Raw genomic sequence first — 17,555 nt, forward strand, 5'->3', positions numbered from 1 at the left:
GACTCAAATAGTGAGTGGTATGCTACTTATGCTGTTTCAAGGTCACAGGAGTTTTAATTTTGAGTGCATATAGGCTGGTAATTAATTCTTCACAAAGGTTATCTACATGTAATGTCCAAGGGAGTTTGCTGTTATTTATAACTTCGAGATATTTTGCTTCAATTTCTGGTAAACCTGGCATGTTAGTAGTTCTGTTTCTAAAATTTAATAGTTGAGTTTTTCTTCATTAAGTACTAAGGAAGGATGAAATTTCTTAATTTTTCCGCTTGCTATTAACTAGGAGTTCAGTGTTGTGTCTGCATACATCATTGATTGCCCATATTCTTGAAGATATCTTGCCAGCTTTTTGGTCTGGAGGATGTAAAGGATTGGTCCTTAAAACCGAACCTTGGGGTACACCTTTATTGATTGGGAGTAAAGGTGACCTTGCTATATGGGCAGTGTGGTTTTTGGTAAATGTCGGTTTGACTATTTGTGTTCTTCCTGACAGATAGCTTGAAAACCAATTTGCATCTTTAATTTTCATTCCCATGTTCTTTCTTTAGTTTAGCAGTAAAGAGTGATCTAAAGTTTCAAATGCCTTACTGAAATCTGCCATCCTCTAATCAACCATGTTGTTGACTACTGAGGATATTGTTATTAATAAGATGACTCATTAATCAGACAAACATGATCTTTTCAATTACTTTGAATGCTGTAGATAAGAGGGATATGGGTCTTTTGTTTCATTTTCAAGTTTTGAGAATCCTTTTTTAATTTTGGATGATTTTAGGGCTTTTGAGAAAATAACTTCTTTAAAGGATAGGTTGATGTGTGTTAAAGGGGGTATGATCTCCTCTTTGCAATGTTTGAGTAGTTTTGTGGAGAGCTCATCCAATCCAGATGGTTTTGATTTTAGGCCAGAGATAATTTTTGATATTTCAGATCTTTTGGTTGGATTTGAGGATTATCAGTTCAGGCAGATTTGGAGTTCAGTTGGTTCTGTTACTAAATTAAGTACTGTATAATGACACTGGGTGGTATCTGCAGCTATACTGAAGTAGTTATTTAGATGTGCTACCAGGAGAGAATCTTTTATAGAATATCTTATCTGTTACTAACTGTATAAGGGTTGTTCCCCATTTCTGCATATCTCGTGGTTAATTACATTCTTTTTGTTTGTTTTCTGAATTTAGAATTTAGTTTTATGTTTTTTCCATAAATGTTTCAGTCTAAAGTTATAGTCCTTTGATCTGTAATAATCTTGTCAGCCAACTCCCCACTTTAGATCTTACTAATGACTGAGGGTAAATATTTTTAAGCCTGAATTTTTCTTGATTCGTAGTATTTTTTTAACTAAATCCTCTTTTTGGTCTAGATTTAATCGAGGGACATGTAGAATTCAGAGCCCCAGTTAAGTATTTTTTTTAAATTGTCATATGGTTCGTCAACAGTCAAAGCATTAGACAGTTTCCCATGAGGACTTGTTTTAGATTGTTAGGGTTTATCTTTATCAAGGATTCCATTGTCATGCCTGATCCTTGATTCTGAAAGGCCTAGCAAAATTAAATTACTTATTGGAATATGTCCTGTAATTCACTAGTGGTATTAAGTTAATTGGATTGTTGTAATGAAATCCGGCTGATTTTTATTAGTGCTCATAGGGAAGACTTGGGAGCCATTGGGATCTTGATTTGTTATATTACTCCGTCTTGGATCCAGGTCCGAGATAGTCACAGTGCTGTTTTCATTGTCTATATTTTGGTGTCTTGTTAGAATCTGTGTTTTCAAGGAGAGTACTTTTGCTTCTTGTAAGGCCATAAAATTGTTTCCGACAGGTGGCTGCTACGAGTAGTATTGCAGAGTGCTGAGTCCTTATAAGTTTTTTATGACCAGACATTTATTTCATTCTTGACCAGTTTTTGAGCCTTTTTAACAGTTATATTAACATAGCCACTATCGTACCACAGTTCACAGTTCCTTGTACAGAGAGTATTCTAGAATATTTTACCCCTATGCTACAGATGCCATAAGGGTATTTAGAGGTTTCAGTGTTAATCTTGGTCAGCATGTTCAAAAATTCAAAATGTCTATAGGCATTATGGTATAGTATTAGCAAGGTATTATATAACTATGCAAGATTTTGGTGGGATAATCAAGAGCCATGTCAGTATGATAAAGTACCCAACAGCTGGATGTATTGCTGGTCAGTTCAGTGGCATTGTAGGCTTGCTGTTTGGAGTGGAAGAGTCTGATGACAGACAGCTGAGTGTGCGTTCAGCAACTCTCAGGTCAACACTCCCACACAATAATACAGTAGCAGTAACTCTTGACATCACAGTCACTTACAGTATATCAGATATTTGGATGTTATAGCCATAGTATACATATATAGTTTTTTGATCAGGGCAATAAGGCAAAGTAAACTTGTGGCACCATAAGTGAATTAAACGCCTGAAAGTAGGCACCTTTGAACCGAAGTAGGCTTCTCAGTTCTTTGTATGTATATATAATTTCTTCATTGGGGCAAGGAAAACTCTACTATTATACTGGAAATATTTTTAGACTGGAACTGTATACGAGGTCTAGAAGATAATGCTTTTTGACCCAAGTAGGTTACAGAGACCTGTGTATTTGTATTTTCTTGGTCAAGGTAACAAGAGACACTCAGCCTTGACATTGAAAGTATAATTAATTTAAACTGGAAATGCTCAGGTCAAACTTCAATACTCTTAACCGCAAACACGTAAATAATATCTACCTGATGTATGCCTACTTACGTTTCATCATTTTCATAGGACCAAGTACAGCAATATAAGGACTTTATTTTTTGAAAACTGTATGCGAAGCCACCGGTAACAGCTAGTTACTTTCTAGTATTTTATTTTTTGTGAGTTTATAATATATCTCACCTGACCTGTATACTCATGATTGACCTACAAATGTATGTTTGCTATTGGTGTTCTAAATATGTAATAAAGAAATTTGTCTATTTCCTACATAAAAGTATGACAGAATGCAATAAAAACTTGAAAGCCAAAGCAGAACTAAGTGTTATATTTATTATGGAGTTATTATTACTGGCAGACTGTTAATAATGTTTTTCTGTGTGAGACCTACCTTTTTATGTAGATCATCATTCACTGTTCATTATCATATAAATAATGTATTCAAAATCATTGTCTATAAAATAATTGAACACAGTTTTGATTTCTTGATCACATGGCACAAACAGCCATTTTGCATTCAACTACTGTGACTTTGATTGGTAACAAACAACTAATAGCTGTTTTTTGTTTCCTAAAATAAAATAACTTTTGTTATTCTTAGAAAAGTGGAATAACTATTAATACCTAGTTTTCATTTACAGTACATTTTTGAGCTCACAATTTTTTTACAAGCAACTTTTAACTTTTAATTACATATTTGTTAAACGGTTTCCATTAAAAACCAAAACACGAAAGAAATTTTAATTTACTGCATTGATATGTAAGGGAAGAGAAAATGTTATTTCTCTTTAAAAACAATCCATTGAAAATAGAGGATTTTAATTCACTATTGTAGTAAAAAAATGGAATTCAAACTTAAGTTGTCAAGCCAAGATTCCATCACTTATACTATGTACCTCAAAATTGAATTTTGATGCATTCTGCAGAAATTCAATCAAAAATAGCTTTACTGCAATTGACTGAAATCTTTGGTAAAAGTTGCAAAACAAACACATAATTATCTTATTGTTAAACAAAAAATCATTGGGCAAAAAGACTGGCCAACAGATTAAATTAATCATCCTTACAAGCAATTTTTAAAATTAAAATACAAAAGTACTATTTTTATACATAACAATAATGTTAGGATGCTGTTTTATTTCATTTGGGATTCATGATAGAACATCACCCGCTGGCAGAAGACTAGACATGTCATATTTAATATACACGTGTAATAGGTCTATCAAATGTTGTGTTTCTCGTACTATTTATTCATTATGTTTGGAATTTAAAACTATGACGACTCCAAATGTGCGGCGAGTGCCTCTATAGATTTGAAATTGGTGCGCGTAATCTATCAGTAGCCAACTGCGCCGACCTCTAGGTAATAGCTTAAACAATAGGAGCCTCCTACTATTCTTCTGGACAGGTTCTGGTAGGATGATTCCTGCTGGGTTAGCAGGCTGAGAGCGGAGGTTGCGTGGGAATTGTTGTGCGGCTATCGTGTAGATTGGACCGGGTAGAAGTGAATGTACGTTGTCTAGGATTAAGTATAATTGTTAGGGAACTTTTGGGAACCATATCTAAATTATTAGTTTATCTTTCGTCATCAAAGCTGGTTATGTTTGGGTAGGGGGAATCTAGTGGCGGATCCACGGTTAATTATTATTCCTCTGGAAGGTGCCCTCTTCCGGTTGCGATGACACAAGGTTGCAAATGGATAATCCTCACTTTTATATTCACTGACACCAGAAGATGATTTATTATAAGTAGAAACTATAGTAGTGTATGACTACAGTTTGAACTGTTTGGCGAAGGTACGTAGTTATTGTTATTAGTCAATCCGCAGTTCAGGGCTTTATAGTATGGAAATTAAATAATTATTTAAAAGTCATAACAAAATGGTAAGTTTTCCTATTAGAATAATAGAAAAACAAAATACAGCCATAGACAATATTTTAATAAAAAACACTATCTCGTAGATTGATAACTTCTTTATTAGACAATTATTAAAAACAAATCTTAATTATTCATTGAACAAATTACAAACAAACCAGAAATAATAAGTAAGTGAAGTTTGAGTGATTTACCAACTTATCTTAGTAACTTTTGTTTACATAAATCTAGCCTAGTACATAAATGCTTAGCCTAGTTGATAGGATTACTGAAGCTTTTGAGGACAGAGATTCCGTTTTTACTTGGTCTATGTGATCTAAGTAAAGCGTTTGACGTAGTTTCCCACAAAATTTTGTCAGCAAAGTTACGAAAATACGGGATAGGGGGCACAGTGCTAAGCAGCGTCTGCAATTACTTGTCCAATCGTAAACAGCTAGTGTCACTTATGGGGGCTTCTTCAAACACTAAAAGTATCCTGCATGGTGTTCCACAGGGATCTGTTCTCGGGCCGTTTTTGTTCACCATCATGATCAATGACCTGCATATGAACGACCAAACTTTGTTATTTGCAGACGACACGACCCTGATGAGCAGAGGGAGCGACATCACCCAACTACGTTTGGAAGCCAGTTACCTACTAGAGGAGGCTAAAGATTGGTTCAACTGTAATAGACTTAAGATAAATGAAGAAAAAACCCAGACGCTGCTTTGCACTCTGAAGACGGGGGTCCCCTTCCAGGAGGCGGTAAAGCTGTTGGGGTTCTGGCTGGACTCTAAGTTAAGTTGGAACGACCACTTATCAAAGGTATGTACCAAACTCTCTCGAGTCATTTACCTCCTGAGGAAGCTAAGGGCTTTGATAACCAGACCTTATCTTTTGACTGTGTATCATGCCCTTTTTCATAGTCACCTGATGTATGGCATTGTGCTGTGGGGACATTCCCGGCTGTTCGGGATGTATTGCTGCTGCAGAAAAAGGCCTTAAGAATCTTAACATCATCGGCCCCGCGCGAACACTGCCGGCCCCTTTTTATGGAACTCGGCGTTCTCACCGTATACAGCCAGTACATCCTCAACACCCTGGTGCTTCTTAGGGAGAACTTGGCTGATTTTGTGACCAGAGACAACGTGCATAAATATAACACCCGCCGAGCTCAGGACCTCGACATGCCCCGCTGTCGTCTCAGTGGCACTCAAAAGGCCTACCCACAGTCTGCAATCAAGATTTTTAACACTTTGCCGCAGAATGTGCGAGTACTGGAAATGAGAGATTTTAAAAAGGTGTTAAAGGATCGTTTGCTTGAGAGGCCTCTGTACTCCCTGGAAGAACTAAATCATGAGCCACTTTTTTAACTTTCACGTCGTACGCCATCTTGTAAATATTTTGTAATGTATTTTTACATGTTTTAATTATCTATTTATTGTACACTGTGTGTATTAATGACGCAGTCTATCTGACAAGTGTCGGTCAGCGACGTAGATCACAAGTATTCAAGTAAGTAAGTATCTAAATATTCTGTAGCAAACCATAAAAGAACACAACCTTATTATGGAAATAAAAATGTTAATGCATAATAACAATCATAAATAAGGATAAATATAAATTTTTGTACAGTTGGTACTTTTACAATTTGCAATTTTTTAAATTTTACAGACTATGCAAACTTTGTTTAATCTTGCAAAAAAATCTTATATTGAGCTGAAATTTGAAAACAATGTAACCAAATAGCAGTAAAATAAATAACAAAATCATAGATGAATGAACAATTAATTAAACCAAATTTTCCCTCACAGTCAATCAGGAATATATTTTTTTTTACCATTTAAATTTTATTTACTACAGTAAAATGAGATTTTTTTAAAGTAAGAGAACATCATAAAGAATAAATGATTAACAAAATTATCATTCTAGCTATATGAATTACAGAGGTTGCAACAATATCAATCAATACAACTATCCAAAAATGCCCCAAATGATCCTGATTTTTTAGATTATTAATTTTTTTGTCGTCTATAGACAATTAAACAGTATAAACTTATACAAGTTTTCGAAAAATCTCTCTCTTTAGGAACTAGAAATGAGGTTGACATCTCAGCACTACTTGATGTATACATTTAGCGCAAACAACATACATCACTTATAACAGAAAGGATTTTCAGGATTGAAATAAAAACTTATATAAAAAGGAAACATTTATTTTTAAAACAAGACAAATAAGAATGCCTTTGTCATTTTTACAAAAAAATGCGATAAAATATCCAAACATCAAAGCTCTGTCACTTGATGAATGCAGAAAAAACAATAACAAAATACAAAACTTTCAGAATACCTGAGAGAAAATGCCTTATACACAAATAAATTATCAGATCTTAAAATAAAAATTACAACTGAAAAAAGAAACTACACTTTTGTTTTTTTTTAGTCCGAGGCACAAATGCCACTATTCTATACACAGCCACACAGATACTTTGTACAATGTAGTCACCCGCGCGCACGCACTAACATTCAGTAAATAACTTCGTAAACAGTTGCCTTTTTGTCCCCTGACCCCGTCACTATGTACTTGTCGTCTGCAGAGATATCACAACTAAGCACTGAAGAAGATTCCTTAGACTGGAAAAAAGAAAAACAAAAAATTAGTTTCATGCTTAAAACACTTTCTTTATTGAACATCTAAATGTGTGTCATGGTAACTATTACAAAATATAAACAATTCTGTTTTATACATACATTATAAGCAGAACATAAATCATTTATTTCATTATAGACTGCAGATTTAGGATTCAATAATTGTGTAAGAGCACAATTTAATTGTATTTAGACAGTTGTGTGCTCTTGAAAGATTATGGAGTGGACTGCCATAGGTCGTTCTCTTTAATCTGAATTGACAATACATTTCAAGCCTTTTGTAAATAGTTATTATATCCGGATTAGATGATTGAGAAATCAGATCTACAAATAATATACAGCACCACAGACCACTCAATCTGTAGTCCAGCCATACATCACAAAAATTACTTATACATCGGAGTATTGCTCCAAACAAAGATAGTTTATTTTAAAGATGGCGAAATCTGACTTTGATTAGGGTAATTATTTTATTCATTTTCACATAGCACTTAAAAATAACTTCTTAAAAGACAAAAAAGAAGAAAAAGAATTGTTATTCTCTCCACAAAGCATTACAGGTATTATAAGTTATAAACTTAGTCTATTCGTAACCAGAATCAAATAAAATTAGCTGAAGAAATGTGAATTTTTTACAGTTGTATAATTAGGTATTAGTTACTTTAAATAATTTCAAACACAGGGTAGTGGAGGGTTAAGAAAATACACAAAATAAAACTGACTGTATGGTACGTAACTAATAGGTACATCAGAACTAAGCAACGTGATAAAGATACTGAAAATGGTAACTGACTTTCAAGGTATTTACAGTCTCTTTCATGTGTCAGATGATGTCATTATAACATGCCTGGTAGTCAGTTTTAAGTTCCAAGCTAAAAATAGACTCAAAAAAAGTGTATTCATTTGGTATTTTAAACCATTTTCTTACACTCTCATCATTTAAATCCCATCAAAATCGGTGCGGCTGATTACTGATCCCTTTCCTAGACAGACATTTTCATGAAAACTGGATTGAGTTCTTAATAAAATACAAATTGGCTCTCAGCTCCCCGACTACAGCTCTTTCTTGGTTAGAATTGATTTCAAATAACAAAATTGGGATTGGGTAGCTGGATGTTTCGTTACAAACTTTGCAATTTTTATTTTTTTGCATGAACAAGGGCAAAATTAATTATGAGAAGTAACAAAAAATTCAGAAACTACATTATCATGATAGTCGATATTGAATAGAAAATTTCAATGTTTAAACATTTTCGTCAGCAGCCTTTGAGTAATATTCAGACTTCACTAAAATGTTGTAGCATTAAGATTTCAGTTCAATTTTAAAAGTATTTGATCTGATATGGATGGTTTAGTTGGTTGTGTTGAATATCTGTTTAACCCTGGATAAAAATATATAATTTAAATCAATAATCTGTAGGAATAAGGAAAACTGACGGAACAAATCTCTCTTCAATTGGCAGATAAATAGGTGTAGACCATTTAGGTAACTCAATTCTGTTTTCATTTTTTAATTACAGCTTTCATTACAAATTTTTACACAAAAGCCTGAACACCCACCTGAAAGATTGAAGCACCATAAGGTGTCCGCCAAGCGTTGAGGAGGTTATCCTTGCCTGTGGACACGAACCATTTGACACACAAGCCCACACAAAAGCCTGAACACTCACCTGAAAGATTGAAGCACCATATGGTGTCCGCCAAGCGTTGAGGAGGTTATCCTTGCCTGTGGACACGAACCATTTGACACACAAGCCCACACAAAAAGCCTGAACACTCACCTGAAAGATTGAAGCACCATATGGTGTCCGCCAAGCGTTGAGGAGGTTATCCTTGCCTGTGGACACGAACCATTTGCCACACGCAGCGAACCGCAGTGACAGCACGCAGCTCTCGTGGAGGTGAAGCTGGTACTTGTCTGGCTTGTGGGTGTGTAACACCTCTACGTTACTGTTCTCCATGCCCACAGCTAACCACTCACACCCGTCGTCGGGCAATATCCTGTTGACACAACACATTAAGCATTTAGTGACACAATTTATTTCGCTATCAATATCACTTTCATTGTTCTACTGCAACAAATTGGTGTCGCTTTCCAACAATTTCTTGTATGTTCTAGTCTTCAAAAATATATTCTTAATAATGTTATATAATGAGGTAATATTTTATTACATCAGATTTGGATGTCTACTGTCTATTCATGAAATGCACAGTTTCTGAATGAATTGTTACAGACTATATACAGATATGTGAATGAAAATTTTTAAGCCATTAAGGTCAATGTTGAGTTACAAGTCATTATATTAACCCTTTTAGCCCCGGCGTCCGATATATCGGACAGAGGTGGTCTAGCTAAAATGCCCAACGTCCAATATACCGGACGTCTCGAGAATTTAATGTAGCTGGCTAATAATATGTCCAAATGCCATCAGTTTCGGTATAGTAGTCGGTGAAGAAACGGGCTACATGCAAAAACAATAAACCTTCCAATTGGCATCGTATTTCGTCGTCGTTGAGCGTAGTTTATTTGTCGATGTCAGCTGTCAGACGACTTCAGTTGCATTGTTGTTGTATGCCGACTTATAACCTCAATTAGTTTGCGTGATTGAAAGCGGTTGTTTTTTCGTGTGATTTATTGTATTATTAGTAAAAAAACATGAATAAACGTCGTAGAGAAAAGTTACCAGTGAGTGAAAACACTTTGATAAACACTATTATTGGTACTTTGGGATTATACCGACCACACCCAGACATGAATCGTTATTTGACATTTTGCTTCTACTGATTACTAGATTAGCGTAGAACAATATTTCGTCAATATAAAACAGGAATTGTCTTATCGCAAACCCCTCCCCATCCTCAGACAGAGGTCAAAGTCGAGCGTCTAGCAGATAACGTGATTGCAGAGTCTCGCCGCCCGTTCAGCTGGTGCGTCGCTTTGTTGTACTTCCGTGTTTTACCTCTACATTTCTCCAAACACAAAAATTCAATCAATAAAAACAAACATGATCAAACTAAAACTAAACTCTTTATTGAAAAAACACTCAAAACTTGTTTTTATTCTTGATCACACTCTGCCACCCAAAATGCGAGTGCCATGCCTTTGCGCTGATGTCAACGAAAGAAAAACATCCCTCGAGATAGTACCTATCAGTAAAATATCAAATTCTAGAGAATCTGATCAGAAATATAAATTGAATTGTAATGGAAAGGCAATTATGTACCGTGCAAATCATGTGATGCCGCGTGGCCTGTCGTAATCGGGATTCTCGAGAAAGATAAGATAACAGCGACAACAATACCGATAACAATGCCTGGAAATGCTTGTAAGTTTGTAATTTTGTAATTAAAGAGTTGTTTTTTCGTTCTATCATGTTTGTTTCTATAAATTTATATTTTTGTGTTCTTCATACTGGTGTGGTCGGTATAATCCCAAAGTACCCTATTATTAGTGGTGAATGTGCTATTTTTTGAAGACAATGAATTGAGTTGTTTATATAAAATGTATATATTGTAAATATTATTTCTTTTACTTTTTTGAAAAATTAAACAAGTTTTAGTCTTACAAACCATTACAATTATTTTGTGTTATTTTACAATTGTTATTATTTCAAAAGTACAAAAACAAGTATACATATCTGTATACTTCTACTGACGTGTGTTTGGAAATATATGAAGAAGTGCTTATGCAGCAATACAATTAATTGGATATATCTCCTGCATTTATCAAGGAAAGTTCTTCAAATTTTGTGTGTTTAGTAAGAAATATGTGTACAACAAAATTGCTTTATTTTTCAGGGGCTACAATTTTTTTTTTCTACCCTTTATGTATGTCCAAACTATAAAAAATAAAAAAATTTTTATGTATAAATACGCTAAAAAAACAAATCATTCTGTAAAAGTACTTTTTAACTATTACATCTAAGAGTACACTTATTTGTGAACAATTTAAAACAAAAACCTAAAAATTATCTTCAAAAATAAGAAAACTATATGTATTTTCCCTCAATTCTGCACTACGGTCCCTTATCGCCATGGGCTTTCTGGCAAGTCCATGGAAAAAATGGCTGGGGTTAAAGGGTTAATAACAATACGTACAGTTTAAGCCACATTTCTTCAGAACATTCACAGCAAACGTATCAAATATGTTGTTCAATGTTTCGTTAATTTAGAAGTCTCTTTACAAGGCCAGACTATAATAATAAAGGCCCAGTTCAGATACTGTGAAGTTACACGATCAATCCGACATCCGTTTTTTTCACTGGGAATAGATAAGCGCTTGGCCTCAAAATAAGTTTGGGGTTTCAGGTACTATACTTCAAAATGTTAAAAACTGGCTTGTTTCCCCTTTTCGATTACTAACAGTAACTAAGATAATATGCTAAATATTTTTTTGTTACCAGTACAGCAAATCTTGCCAGGGCGGTCAGCCACAAATTTCAAACACCCTTGGCCATGATAAAACATTTTTACGATCATAAACATATACATATTCTTATGGAAGACAAATCTATACAAAGTACGAGATAGAGAAATATTAGGAAACCACTGAGAAGCGGATATCCGTGCATTAAAGCAAAAGACTCATGTTAATGCACAAACTTATAGAAACACATAAAATTATAAGCTACAAGCAAAATCAAACTGCTGCTATAACAACTGTTTACATAAAATTATGGTCATTTGTTAATAATTATTGAAAATTGGTAATTTATCTACGCTTCTTTCATGCAGAAAATACGTCAATAACACGTTTGAGTGACCGGTAATTTGTTTTCCCCCAATACAGAAATAACGAAATGTGATCAAAATATTACTTTTAAAAACTGTAATTTTTCTATATAAATCGTTTCATACTTAAATATTCAGTGCATGCCATTTAATATGATCAATGTATTTTTAAGGTTTTAATACAATAGTTAGATGCGTGGATGTGACTAGAAAATAGATAAATTAAAATCTGTCTTCTTGTTTTCAAGCAAATATCTCATTTAAGTAAGCCTACAAAGTCTAGAAGACAATATTCGAAATTTATCTATGAGTTCGTTTTTAATACAACTATAGACAATAGATAAATTCTTTATTTACGTAAATATTCCTCAAGAGCAGTAATATATAAATATTTTATATAACCTAGTAAAAGTTTATACAAAAAAGAAGAAGAAAAACAGTAACACAAGCCTTAAGGTTTCTTCCTTGCTGTCACTTGTATTTATTTGAACTTCCATTGTAAGAACATTTTTCAGAAAGTAACAATGTCAGTTTACTAGCCAGTTGCTCAGCTTAGTCAATCACATATAAAATTATAAATGAATTCCAAAACCATATAATTAAACAAGTATATGAGGCAGTCTTATTTATAGGCTGAGACAAGTATATGGGGCAGTTTTATTTTATAAGCTGAGCGTTAGGAAAGCTTATTTCTAAAAGGACTGGAAAACTTTAATTTCTGTCTGTCCTCATATCTTGAAAACAAACTGACCTGATAGACTTGAAATTGTGAATGAAGCTTCATTTCTATAGGCAACAGAGTTTGATGATGGTACATTTGATTCCATAGGATTTGGCTGAGTGTTTGCTGATGTTTTGGTTTTATGGGTAACCATGACCGTAATAAGAAAAGCTGAATAAATAAAATTTGTATTTTCCTCATAATCAAGATGTCTTATTTTCCCGTATATTTCCCAGACTCCCAATTATGCAATGGTGCAGGACACTAACATTTAATAAATGTGCAGCTAAGAACAGTACTCTATATACTCTGTAATCTACATTCTACAGTAAATCACTAAAAATAAATCAATTAAATTACCACAGACAGTCAATATTTTCACACATCCAACTAAATACGACAATACCAACCTAGAGAGAATATCTGAGAGGAGAAGTCATGCTGGTGCAGCTGCCGACCCTCGCGCAAGTCCCACGACCTCACTGTGTTGTCTAGGCCGCCTGTCCAAAGCCGTGTGCCATCAGCTGAAATGTCGATGCAGGAAGCACCGTCTGTGTGCCCCTGAAACTGCCGAACTAGTGCCTGATTGTGCAGGTCCCAGACGGCAATGTTCCCATCCGAACAACAGCTAAAGCACACCTGGATGCAGATTGCACTTAATTTAGCACTTGTTTTGTTCAGTTATAGTTTTGTGAGTTACCAATAAATAATTACTAGCATATGGCACTTAATTATTTTATTATATATAACCTAATATGTTCCTTCCCCCATCATATATAGATAGATAACCCCTTTTATAGATCGTGAGATCTATTTTACATATTTGTTCCTTTGCGCCTGTGAAAATGTATGCTTCTACCTTAATTCTTTGTTCGTATGAGCACTGTATTACTTACTCTAAAATGGAACATAAATTGCAAATATTTCAGATTAGACGTGATTATAGAAGTACATCCACTAAAACGCAATCACATTCAGACTATCACAAACTTAATATAGTGAACAATCCCATTGTTAAATTAAAAAAACTTTAAAACATTTTAATCCATCATTACTTACTAATCATACATAATTCACTTGATCTGATATAAACTGATCAAAAAACTTGCCAACTATATTCAACTACATAAAAAAAAAAGAAACCTCATAATATATATGTATGCAATCGGACTAAAACTATTTTATATGTTTCAAAAGTTTATACCGAAGAAATCAAGCTTTTTCAAGCAAAATAATTGTGCATCAGCAAAATTGTTTTCTTCACAAACGAAAGTATTTATTTTTATTTTCTCCGGTTTATACAATTAAAAATGTTAGAAAAATATTATGTCTGTTAGTTTAGAAAATTCAACTTTCATTATAATTATAAATCATTAAAATATGGGTAAAAACGACAGTCTTATTGGCATAAAAGGCCTAAACACCATTTCCAGTCGTATAGACAATTTTCTTCTGCTCTATTACAAGCCACAACTAAGTCACCTTTGAGTCAGGGCTGATGGCGAGGGCGTAGCAAGCTGGTGCAGATGACGTAAGCTCTGCCTTGATACGAGGGGTGGGGGTGGCGAGTGAGGTCCCAGATACTTAGGTTACTAGCCTCTCCTCCCACGATAAGCGTACGAGCATCAGGCAGCAGTTTTACTGACCGGATGTAGTTATCCCTTTGCTGTAAAATCAGATAACACATTATTTTAAGGAATTGTCTCTTGAGTGAGTAAATAGGCTAAGAATTTAGATGTAAAATATTATGGTTCGGTGAAAAAGTAAAAACCAACTGTCTTTAAGTATAGTAAAGAAAATTAGTTCAGATTTGTCAGGAACTGTGAATCTTAGTAGTGTTACATGAAACATTGGAAAAAGCACTATAACAATAAGTTATTTAATTCTTGATATAATTCACCATCTAAGATTCCTACAGCAACATTTTCTTTCACTTGAGATTTATGCAAAATGAGAGCCTTCACATCTCAAATCTGACAAAAAAAAAACCTTACTCACACCACTTTGGCACATTAGTCAATAAAATATAACAAACAATGATACTTATGCATTACTAATGTACTAACCACACTTAACTTTTGAATGTTTTTGGTTACGAAAAACAAAAACGTCTCCAATCATAATGGAAGAAACACTATATTGCGCACGATTCAATATATTCTTGTTGTATTGTTTGTGTCATTTATTTCATCTCTACGGGTATAGATCAGTCAAGTGATCTGTGGCAGTTGGCTTTGTTCTAAGGTAGAAATAGCTTGGTGCATGTGCAAGATACTCATGTTAATAGGTTAGGTAGGTTATTGATTTTTTTTCTCTCTCTCTCTCCCTCAGAAGACCATCACAACCAATACAACTGCTCTCAACAGAACAGGTTTAAGATACGGGTATGACAAATTTAGGTCAGGGTAGGATAGGTTAAAAATGAGTAGGACAGATTAATACACATGTGGGACTATTATAGTTAAGTAAGTTTCTGTTGGGTTGCTAAAAGGACATGGCTCTCGTCGAAAATATCTGACGATAGAAGTTAAAGCTAGGCTGATTAATCCAGACTCAGCAGAGCTCATGAATTGTCCTGTAAAACCAGAAACAAATCCTAGGGACTTATTTCTTGAGCCCACAAATCTAATTGGCTTTCACAGAAGCCTACGATTTAAGGGATAAATACAAGTAAAGAAGACGTAAAGATCTGTTTGGGACTAAGTCTAGGATAGTAGACTCTTCCCTCTCATATAAAAAAAATCTTAAATAAAAATGTTTTTGTTACTTTTAAACAAAAACATATAAACATTACAACGCATAAGTGAAGTGGATATGTTTAAGTATCAAAATATAAAAAAACCCTGGATGGAGAATATTTTAATTCTGTTTTTCTGACCGACACTATAGAAGTATTTCCAAATATTGAACAACTAGATAATCAATAAGGAGATGTATATGTACTGACCAGACAGGTCTAGCTGGGACACTGGTGACTTGGCCTGTGGCTGGCTGATGTCCCACACCTTGACGCAGCCTTTCCCCCCCGTGTACACGTATTTGGTAGGGTTGCTGATGGTGACCGCACACACCACTTCGCCGTGACCGAGCGTGTTGATCTGCCGCGCCGCGCGGGGTATGCCCGGGCCCATCAGTGCGTCGGGGGGAAACGGAACTGGTTGTGGTTGTCCATCGCCGTTCATGTGGAACGAGTAGGCCCTGGGAGGACAAACATGTGTTGTTACTTTCAACAAGACAGAACGGTGAAAAGAATTGTTCTATCACTAAATTCTGAAATAACAAAAATTCAATTTGTTAAAGCTTTTAAAAAAATTTCACTAGTTAAATTAAAACAATACTACTCTCCTCTTTTAAGGCGCAGCCTACTGCCGGAAAGTCTCTAATAGTAAAAATAACTACAAAAGTTGGTAACTAAAATACACTGTGTGAACATTTTAAAACTCAATTTTCAGTAGCATATTCATGTAAAGACTCATTGACTTACGGCTTGCCACCGGGTATGTTGAGACCATTTGTGCTGGCGACAGGGCCTCTTGTGTGGGGGTGGCCATCGAAAGCCATCTAAAACACAAAATTATGGCATTAGACTCAGAATAACAAATTTTTGTAACTAAACAAAAAGCAATAAAAGACACAAATTCAAACAGAAAATGTTTCAATAAAGAATTCCAATAACACTGCAAGCTTAAAAAAACCAACTATCATAAAATTATTAATTGTATCGAGTTCTTTGATTTTTACTGTAACTGAAAGCTTAAGATTACTATATTGCTAAAAATAATAATTTTCTACTCAACTATTCTGCTGTGACGCTATTCACGAGTTTCACTCCTATTTTTCTATTGTCATGGCTTTCTGAAGAGACTAGATAGTAGAAAAATAGGAGAAAATCTCAGAATAGCAACACAGCGGAATAGTTCAGTCGAGTAAATAGTAAACAACCAACTATGAACAAAATATCAACCAACTACAGAAGTTTCGTGATCTTAGGCCTACTTCCTTTGGCTGAAGCTTTAGTTTCAATAACAAATATAGTCACCACCTTCTTGAAAGAATTAAAGGTATAAAAACTTAAAACATATTGGCATATTTGTCATTTTATCTGATGCTACAATGAAAAAATAAAGTAGTCTGAATGTTATAAAAGTAAATTTTGTCGGATTTCATTTCATTTCTTAAAAATTACCAACAAAATGCTGAGATTCAGTTTAAACCAAAACCGTAGTGATCTACATGGCATTGCAAAAACTGCCTGCATCTTCAATTCCTAAACTTTTAACTGATCCTACTGTCATTTCCTTTGCAGCTTCGTCGACTTCATTTAGCCACCAGCAAAGGAAATAATACTTCCCTAATAACACTTGGCTTTTTTGTTATCCACTTCACTTAGCCACCAACTGTTTTGAAAACTTTGAATGTTATACTTGAAAGACTTTTGCAGATTATCATCATGAACATCAATATTCCAGAATATATACTTGAAAATCTGCAGGTAAATAAAATAAACTGAGAAATGTAAACACAGTGAATCAATTCTGTTGAATGAAATTGCCACTAGGAAATATCCTACAGTTTTAATTTTACTTATGCCTGAAACTTATCCCCTGCTTTGTGTTCCCCCCCCCCCCACCCCCCCCCCCCCCCACCCCCCCCCCCCCCCACCCCCCCCCCCCCCCACCCCCCCCCCCCCCCACCCCCCCCCCCCCCCACCCCCCATTTATTATATGGAAACACAATTGTGCACATTTTTATTTATAAAAAAAAGCCTTGAGCCCGTATGTGTCAAATTTCATCTTCCTAAGAAACAGGGCAGATCGAAAAAATATACTTATTCTAGTGGTTGCAATCCCTATGGGTGATTGTTCTTTATGAAAAATCTTGTACATGTTTA

General features: G+C 34.7%; 1 protein-coding gene across 1 annotated transcript; it reads right to left on the reverse strand.

Moving 5' to 3' along the window:
* Window positions 1–6,763: 6,763 nt before the first annotated feature.
* Window positions 6,764–16,288, reverse strand: LOC124366013 (transducin-like enhancer protein 3-B). Its single transcript, XM_046822205.1, is given in 8 exon segments — window positions 6,764–7,197; window positions 8,994–9,191; window positions 9,194–9,213; window positions 13,075–13,303; window positions 14,147–14,233; window positions 14,235–14,325; window positions 15,608–15,862; window positions 16,149–16,288. Coding segments are annotated over 8 exon segments (1,065 nt in total). The 5' UTR covers window positions 16,226–16,288; the 3' UTR covers window positions 6,764–7,089.
* Window positions 16,289–17,555: the final 1,267 nt, after the last annotated feature.

The sequence above is a fragment of the Homalodisca vitripennis genome, chromosome 7 (assembly GCF_021130785.1).
Source record: "Homalodisca vitripennis isolate AUS2020 chromosome 7, UT_GWSS_2.1, whole genome shotgun sequence".
NCBI classification, from domain to species: Eukaryota; Metazoa; Arthropoda; class Insecta; order Hemiptera; family Cicadellidae; genus Homalodisca; species Homalodisca vitripennis.